Source organism: Malaya genurostris, chromosome 1, assembly GCF_030247185.1.
Source record: "Malaya genurostris strain Urasoe2022 chromosome 1, Malgen_1.1, whole genome shotgun sequence".
NCBI classification, from domain to species: domain Eukaryota; kingdom Metazoa; phylum Arthropoda; class Insecta; order Diptera; family Culicidae; genus Malaya; species Malaya genurostris.
This window is the reverse complement of record NC_080570.1, coordinates 24,495,023-24,504,420: the sequence shown is the minus strand read 5'-3', so window position 1 is coordinate 24,504,420 and position 9,398 is coordinate 24,495,023. Positions and strand designations below refer to the sequence as shown.

The following is a 9,398-nucleotide window of genomic DNA, read 5'->3' as shown; positions in this document are numbered from 1 at the left end:
GGTCCACCATCTCCCGTATTCTCCAGATCTGATCCCCAGCGACTATTATCTATTTCCAAACCTGAAAAGGTTTCTCCAGGAAAAGAAATTTTCATTACAGAAACTGGAGCTTATTTTGATGGACTTGATAATTCTTTTTTTTTTTTCAAAAAGATCAACCATGTTGGAGGACCGGTGGGTCAGATGTATCTCTCTAGATGGGAATTATACTAAAGAATAAAAAAGTTTTCACGGTAAAAAATCGACATATAGTACTTACTGGATTTTGAATCACTCAATTTTGTCAGTATTCTTTGCTCAAGTGATATACTTCGCCTTCGACTGATCCGTGAACCAGCAGCATCGAACTGCTAGTACAATCTAGTAGTTCAGTAAAGCTCGCTAAGAAGAAGTAAAGCTTTATACTTTATTTCAGTGTCAAAATTTTGTCATTTACACTGAAAACTGCGCGTTTTTCTTCTAATGCCCGTAGTTTATATTGAACTGCTCAGTTAAATATAAATAGCTTCCCGAATAAAAAATATTGTAGAAAAACAACAGATTTGAATTGTTACAAAATTTGTTACAAAACCTTCCACAATTTTGCTTTGATTATTGAAAAATATTTTATTGTATTGTTATACACTATTTTATTAATTGTGAATATGCTTTTTACAATAGAATGTATAGGTTGTTAAGTATCGTAACAATTCAAATCATAAAATTTTCTCATACATGTTTTCTTCGAAAACAATCAAATGTACAGCTTGCATATTGTTTGAAACACCACGTGTACAATAAATTCAGTTGTGAGTCGTAGAAACAATATATTGAATCATTGGAAATGAAAAAAAATTGTCAAGATACAATAAAATGTATTGTAACCCATAGATCTAATTGTGAATCAATTGTTTATGCTGTAAAATCAATGGTTTATTTTTTTACGTGCTGCGCTCAATGTACCGACGTGTGATAAACAACCAATAAATTTTCCCTTAGATTTCACTCTTACATCTTCCAGAAAAAAAAATATTTAATTTTGCACTCTTTTTTCGAAGTTTTAATCATATTTTCCGGCTCGGTATTTACTGTAGAATGGCTTGAATACCGCTTAAGAACTTTCCCTATTCGACTGTTTCTGCTCGGATTCCGAACTATTATTCAAAACCTTAGCTCTAACAATAATGTGGTAGCAAATATTCAAAGAAATTATGTCAACTGGCCTGGCTCTGTGCCCTTCAGTGACGTTCACAATGTACCAATTTTAAGTAGACTGTCATGAAATATATCAATCTCTCAAAATTATACGCAATTCCACCATATAACATTCAGTTTCAAATTTATTGATTTCTAAACATATATTAGTAACCTAAAACTTACACAGAAAATGATATTCGTTTGTTATGAGCTACGATAGTGGAAACAAGAAAATTGATTCATTTCTATAAAAGCACGTGGTTCATAATCAAGATAACAAAATATGTAGGATGTAACATGGTTCTATCAATTGATGAGCGGCCCTTACACGATCATTAAAAGTGTCATTACTAAGTAATGACACTTCTGCTGAAACGCTCGTCATTACTGCATTACTGTACATCATTACTTTTTAGCATTACACGTTCATTATTAATGATGAGTATTTGTAACGATTCCAGCACGGGGCTTCTAACCAGAAAAACTTTCTCTCAGCAATTAAAGAATATTAGCAATATTCTTTATCTTCGTTTAGCTGAAAATGAATTCTATTTACCATTGAAACGTTAGGGTTTGTCATTTCCAGATTTTTTTTTCACGTACAGTTCTGGAGAATGTTTACTTCATGGTTGTCAAATTTTCTCATTTAATACAACTGACGATATTCAGCACTTCCACACAAAAAACAAGAAGAAATAATGTTGGTAATGATGGAAAATCCGGAATTCCATCATTACTCGTGTCATTACTGAACTCGCAGAACTTACACGATCATTAAAAGTGTCATTACTTTTTAGTAATGACACTTTTAATGATCGTGTAAGGGCCGCTATGAACTGACGTCGCTCGGAATCTTTGCTGCGCTTCAGCGGTCCAGCGAATTGCAGGTTGGTGCTGCAGCGACAATAAACAATGGAGTGCAGGTCATGGTGAATGTTTGCAGTCCGTCTGAGGAGGAAAGCTTTTAGTAAACAAATACAAAACATGTTTATTCATGTCATATATTATCGTCAGAGGTTCTTTATCTTTGGACATCTATAATTTCTTTCACATATATGTCAAGTACTCTCTTTGGGAAAGCTACACCGAGTGAAAAGTTAAACAAAATAAAGTATGATTGCTTGTTTGTTTTTATTATTTATTCGAAAGTTTTTCTAATTTTGAATGCGTTTTTTAATCATCATTAATCAGAATTTATATTGATATTAGTAGATTTATTCTGCTTGTTCAGACATAAAGTTGGTTCGAGTCCTGTAACTACGGTAATTTATTCACGGATTTTTCATTTTTGCTCGTTTCGTCAGTTCGTTTTCTATTTCAAACTATTTTCCTATTGTTTACTGAAAAAAGTTCTTTTTACTGGAGAGGAGTAATTTTTGTAAAAATTTTAGCATTCGAGAAGCGAAAAATCTACTTGAAGCAATTCAAAGGGATCATGTCAGAGAAGAAACGATAAATTTGATTGGCTCGGCTCCTTTGATGTACTGTAAGTATATTTCTCACATTTCACTTTTCACAAACATATTGCTCCATTCTCGGTTAAACTTTTTGCACTAATTGTGACAGCAGCTTAAGGCTGAGAGACGCTCAAAAAATGTCATGAATACGACGACAAAATGATTGATTGAACAAAGTGATTGATTTCGAAAATTATTTTCAACAGTGTAAAAAAAGTAGAAGATATTTAGTTCATTTGGAGATGTCTAAGTAAATGAAGTGTCACTCATTACAGATTTGTAACGGGTTAATCATGTCAACAAGTGAAGTCGATCTTATCAGTTTGCTTTGTAGTCGAAAAACATCAGGAGATACAAAGATTGGTAGTTCAAGGAACAAATTTTCACATGAGCCAGTTGTTCTGAAAATGTACCAACGAGTAGAGCTGCTGATTCTTGCATCAATGCATTTGTGAAAAAGTGTTTTCAAAATTTTCATAGAGGAAATTTTATTGATTTGAACGGTTTTTTTGTTGAAATAAAATTTTCTTTCAATTAACAAAATGACCAAACAAGATGAAAAGAGTATTGGAAAAATTTTCACCATTGAAGCTTTGGGTAACGACAATAAAAAAGTGTTGGAAGTTAAAAGCCATAGTTTTGATGAAGCCATCAAACTAGTCGGTGAGTACATTCGTTTTTTTTTCTTCGATTGCCGCTTCATTCAACGAGAAAATTATTTTGTTAATTTGAGATTTGGTTAAAAACAGCCAATACGAGCTCAGTTATTTTATTCTTAAGCCAACTAGTAACCGTTTCGAATTCGATCCGCCAGTGCAGAGTTAGTTCACCATAACAGTTCAGTATGAACCGCAGGATAGACAGACGTTGAACTGCTGGCATGCCCTAGCTGTTCAAAATGAACTAATTTACAGTGCAGAATCGAAGACGATTACCCTTACAGTATTACCCTAACTCATCGACTAACATGAACGTTCTCAATTCAATCAGGATTTGGCCGAATCAGTCAGCATATTTTTTTGATGTCCGCGCTTGTCATCCAGGCCGTTTCCAACGAGACCATGGGAATTTCTATTCTGGTACCCGCGGCACACTGCGATTTGAATTTGTCGGCAACTGACAAGGGAATGCTAACAGGAGTGAGCTTTGCCGGTAAGTAGGGTAACCGTACCATTAGGTGTTTCGGCAACAAAATTCATCTTATTTTATTAAAATCATTGGTTATTTAGTTCAAATTTTCGCGTCGCAATAACAATTGTATTGAATATTTTTCACTTTAATTCAGCTATGGTATAGCTGCCTAAGTCCGAAATAGTGATATTGACATCGAAATTCGTTGATTGTAGACCAGGTAATCAGCAGAATAATGTGACTATTGATACATTTACCTTAACTTAAGTCGGTACTTTGTTGTGCTCGTATATCAACCAGAAGCGTGTTTGTTTGAGCTTGTCAACGTAGCTCTAGTAAGCGTATACGACCATATCTGGAGTGAATTTGTTATAACGTGTAAGTAATCATGAGAGTATTCTCTTAGTTTACTTTTTTTTCTAAGCCATTGAAGCGATAAGTTCGCAAATACGAAAGCAACCGTGACATTAGCGGCCCTTACAACAATATTATTGTCAATATTCAGCTATTGTCTAACTCTCATCCGTAAGCTACCTAAGTCTGGATGCACATGGACGTCTTTGTAGAAAATCATCCTCTGGCCAGAGTTGCAATATTGCAGATTTATCTGGCATTTGCCAGATTTTTTTTTATTTCGACAGACACTCTAACAAACCAGATCTTTTTAATGATTTTGTAGAGTTCACCCGACTTTCCAATTTTCTGCATATGAAATGCCAGATTTCTCACTTTTTTTAATCAACTCGGAACAAATGGTTCAAAATCGTCAAATAAGTAGGGGGAGTGTTCGGTTACCGGCACTCTTTTTATTTTAAGCTTATAACTTCTGACTAAGTGCACATTATGCAAACATATATGCATCAATTAAAAGCTAAAGTCTTTAACTAACAACTGATTAAGAAACTAAGTTGATTTATTTGATTGGAAAAATTGTATTTTCAATTTAGTAAAGTGTTAAATTTTGGCCATTTCAAGAAAGGTGTTCGGTTACCGGCACCGCAAGAAATTTTGCTAAAAATGGAACAATATAAGTAAAGACTGCAATTATTCAAAGAAAAAGCGGAATTTATTCTTTTCGGAGGCGAAAGTCTTCATTGTCTGATGGTGACTTCGCCTTGACTCTCTCGGCCAATGATTTGGATGGTGTTGGTGTTGATGGAGAAGAAATATAGCAATCTCTCTCTCCAGCAGGTATAAACCTCCTCATCTTTTGTATCAACAGAAAACAATGATCCAACAGGTAAATTTACGTTTAAAACTAACAATTAATTGAAATTAACTAACAAATAATTGAAATTAAATACGTTACTGCAGTCGAATTTATTGGCTGCTTATCCACTAAGCAACGTTTAAGCAACGTTGACGATTTGTTTGGAGTCGCCATTGCGAACAGAACCAGATAATCAAAGTTTTTACTCATATGACGGATGTATTGAAGCTGTCAATTTGTCCACGTGTTGCATATCATCAGAGAATTGATCATTTATTGTACGAGGTTAAACTGGAGCATAATGAAAACCGGATGAAATTTAAGTATTTCTTCACGAATTTTCGAACTTTTGATCAAACGCACTTCATCAATTTTTTTTGAACTCCTGCATGTTCCCAGCTGCCTTACCAGACCAGACTTCTTGAAAACCCTCTTCACGATTGCCCAGTAACGTTCGATGGGTCGAAGCTGAGTGCAATTTGGTGGATTGATATTTTTCTCAACGAAATTTGTACCCTTTTCCGCAAACCAATTGAGAGTAGTTTTGGCATAGTGAGCCGACGCTGAATCCAGCCAAAACAGTGGAGGTGTACTATGCTTCTTATATAAAGGCAGCAATCTCTTCTGGAGCCACTCAGATCGATAGATTCCTGCATTTATAGTTCCGGTAGTGTAAGAAATAGTTTACTTCAAACTACAAATTGCTTGCCATACCAGTACCTTTCGATCGAATTTCTCCACTTGAATGGACCTGTCCGCATCGCTCAGATCCTCCCCAACGATGATTGTAAAGTATTGTGGATCTGGAAGGGTTTTTGAGTCCTCAAAACACATGCATCCGGACACTGCAAAAGACGCGAATATAATTTCCGGGCCCTTGTTGCTGCTCGCTTCTTCTGTTCTACGCTTTGTTTCGAGATTTTCTGCTTCTTGTCTTGGTCTTCAGGTGATTTCGCCTCTTGAAACGCTGGATCATTCCAACACTCGTTCCTAATTTTTTGGCCAAATTACGATTAACATTGATTTGTTCTTCATGATTAGAGATACCACTTTCTGGTCCAGTTTTGGGATGGAAGAACCGGGTTTTCTGCTTATTCCTGGTAGCTCATCCAAATAATAGTGTTCCCCAAACTTATTAATGATGGTTTTAACACTGGCATGATGAATTCCAAACCGCTTCACCAATTTTCGCATAGTAATACCCTTCTCAGTTAGCCATGTGTCCAGAACCTTAATTTTCACTTCCTTTTCAATACGCGACATTTTGAAAATGCAGAATTTCAACCGCACAAACAAGTAAACAAACGAAAGCTGACAGCCAAACGCACATCATGCTGTGATCTGAGCATAAAAAACCATCACAAATACATGCGTACAACACAAATGTATGTGGATAGCTTATTATCGATAAACTTCTTACACGCTATTGTAAGTTCACTTCAATAATGTACAAAATATAACGGTAGCGAACTTTGCATACACAATTATTGAATTTGACGTATTTATTTTTGTTTGTATAGGAATCATCCTGACGTTGCATCTATGGGGATATCTGGCAGATACCAAAGGGCGCAAAAATGTGATCATTATTTCACTGATACTCAACTTTCTATGTTCGCTGCTGTCGAGTATGGCGGGTGATTTCGTCACCATGGTGATTCTTCGGTTACTTGTCGGAATGTGGTAAGAACTGTCAAAAGACGCTTGAAGTTCTCCGAAAAATTTAAGTTCCGTTTTTATTATTATTTTTTTTTAGCATTTCAGCACCGTCGGCCACCATCTACGCATATTTGGGCGAATTTACGAATACTGAGAAGCGAACCATGATAATATCTTTTGCCAGTGTTGCTGTCGGATTATCGTCTATCTTTACCGGAGGTAATTCAATGCTACCGTAAAGAATTGATTTGCGGAATTGAAGGCGATTTTTTCTTAGCTGATTGTCATCTAGCCGATTGCAGCACAGCAGTGGATAATTTACAAATTATTTTATCATCTGTCATGTATTTTTTGTCGCATCTTTCGCAGCTCTCGGTTGGTTAGTTTTATCGTTCGACTGGCGCGTCGATCTTTGGGGTTTGGTGGAATTTAGGCCGTGGCGTTTGCTGTTGATCCTGTACTCGTTGCCCGGTGCGATTGCTGGTGTTTGGATGATCTTCCTGCCCGAAAGTCCCAAGTTCTATCTTTCCCAAGGAAGGGATGATTTGGCACTGAAGGTATTGCAGAACATGTTCCTGGGTAACAATGCAGGTGCTACGCTAGATGAGTTCTCCGTTCGACGGATAACTCCGGAAGTGTGCGAAGATGATGTAGGCAAACAGAGGAAAGGATTTTTAGCAGTTCTATGTGGCATGTGGAATCAAACGACTCCGCTGTTCCGAAGACCAAATCTGCTATATTTTATCGTCTGCTGTGCGCTACAGTTTGGAATGTATTTTGTGTAAGTACTTATCGGTAGACTATGGAAGATCATTCTCTTATGAATAATTTTTTGTAGGTCTGCTGGAATGGGTTTATGGTATCCAGAGATTATCAACCAATTGACATCGGTTGTCCGGAACAATTCGGAAGGTATCTGCGATATCATAGAAGATCAGAACGACTCCGATAAAGAATTCGCTCTAAACGAGGTTGCCAAATGCGATGATCATATGACACAAGATGTTTTTATTTACGTCATCGTTTTGGGATCAATCTACGCCGTTTCTTACCTCGCTGTATCCGCAGTTCTGCGCAAAGTGAAACGAGGTTATATCCTGTTCTTCAATCTGTTCATCTCCGGAACGTTCGGAATGCTGTTGTTATTCATCGATAATATGTATCTCGTGCTAATGCTGTTTTGTTCGTTTATGGTCTTCGCCGGAGTCTCAATATCACTGGTAAACGGAGCAGCTGTGTCCATATTTCCTACCAACGTTCGAGCGATGGCAGTCGGGTTGAGTCTTATGATGGGCCGATTGGGCAGTGTTGCCGGTACCAACCTAATCGGACTAATAATGGAGAGAAACTGCACGATGACGTTCGTTCTTTTCGCAGCAAGCTCCCTGATGGGAGCCGTTTTGACACTCATACTTCCCCGACGGTAGCTGAATCTTGTCTTGAATTTCAAGAAGCGTGAGCGCGAATTACGGAGAAAACTTTTTTCTTTCAAAGAGATGGTGGAAAATTCAACAGATTCGAGTTCAAACCGAAAAAAATAAAGTCTCAAGAATGCCTGTACGGCGCTAAGATAAGAAGACTAGTATCGTTTTACTTTATGTTGTGTTTCTACCCCACGCTCCATTTATAGGAACCCTCACAGGTGGAGTTTATTTATTTATCTATGGCCGTACTCCCATCACCGTTTAAACTTTCTTTTGAACTGAGTAATTCAAGATTACTGGTGACGAAATGTACATGACGCTTTGTTGATATCTCCCAAACGCGGCAGGTATCATCAAACAAAATAGACGAGGGGTTCTATCATTTGATGATGCAGTGTCTTTGATGCTGACCGCTCGGAGTTCTGAGGATGCCCTTGGTATATTGCTTTTATATTGCATAACTTTGAGAATTGTTGTGTCGCACTACATGTAGTGCCTCGGTATTGCTTTTGTTTTCGGAGAACCAAAGCAGCTGAAAGTGATGGGAAGAATAATGGTTGCTTTCAGCTAACACTGAATGTAGCCGGCATTGTGAGTAAATATTAATAATTCATAATTTTAGAATTTGTAAAATCGAAGATTCGTTCCATTATGTGTGCAATTAACCTGAGCAAACTGCAATAACTATTGATCTATTCTAGTCGATTTCTGAAACCAATGACATTGACATTGACAGCAACAATAGCGCTTATACCGTACCAAATTTTATTTAACATTGAAAAGTCTAATGTCCTTATATGAACTGAATCCTCAACAGGAGAGATAACTTTTGACATTTCTCGGAACAAACTCTGTTATACATCATCCCACGTAAAAACAGCTTTAATAATAACTAGTCTTGCTTAACACGTGCCGAACATTGAGAGCTTAAATGCGTTTGCTGGATGCATTCCCAGCACCGGAACAAAAAATCATTTGTGTTTCAAGCGGGCGGATGAAAAAAAAAAAAAAACAACGAAACCACATGTAGATGATCTTCTCCTGAAAGTGTTCATGAAACGCTACGAAAGGTCAACGTATCTTGGGCTATTCCTCGAATGTGCAGCTCTGTTTGAGCAAGTGGTGGAGGTAAAACTTGTAAAACCAGCAAAAATAAATCTGTCAACGCACGCGGTCTCGTGGTTTTCGCCCTAGAGCTGCCAGGTCGGCCCTTTCGTAGCGCAGTAGGCTGAGCTGGCCTTAACGAAGTTCAAATCTGACGTTTTTCGCTTGACGGTTCGATTAAGGGAATTCCCCGCCAGACTAGACTGTAAGTGCCCGCAATCGCGATCGTGTTGTTCA

The 9,398-nt window shown here is 37.3% G+C and overlaps 2 protein-coding genes across 3 annotated transcripts in view; one reads left to right on the top strand and one right to left on the bottom strand.

The window, feature by feature from the left end:
* LOC131435161 (neuropeptide F-like) overlaps positions 1–9,398 on the bottom strand; it is a 51,825-nt gene that overhangs the window by 26,505 nt on the left and 15,922 nt on the right. The gene's annotated exons all lie outside the window — the stretch shown is intronic.
* LOC131435118 (synaptic vesicle glycoprotein 2A-like) lies at positions 3,012–8,210 on the top strand. Its single transcript, XM_058602667.1, has 6 exons — positions 3,012–3,296; positions 3,624–3,785; positions 6,495–6,657; positions 6,731–6,852; positions 7,003–7,414; positions 7,472–8,210. Exons 1-6 carry the CDS (start codon positions 3,176–3,178, stop codon positions 8,058–8,060), a joined length of 1,569 nt encoding a protein of 522 aa, XP_058458650.1. The 5' UTR covers positions 3,012–3,175; the 3' UTR covers positions 8,061–8,210.

Coding starts and splice junctions, on each gene's coding strand:
- LOC131435118 (XM_058602667.1), top strand. CDS start 3,176: ATGACCAAACAAGATGAAAAGAGTATTGGAAAAATTTTCACCATTGAA. Junction 3,786..6,494: donor AACAGGAGTGAGCTTTGCCG/GTAAGTAGGGTA, acceptor TTGTTTGTATAG/GAATCATCCTGACGTTGCAT. Junction 7,415..7,471: donor CAGTTTGGAATGTATTTTGT/GTAAGTACTTAT, acceptor AATTTTTTGTAG/GTCTGCTGGAATGGGTTTAT.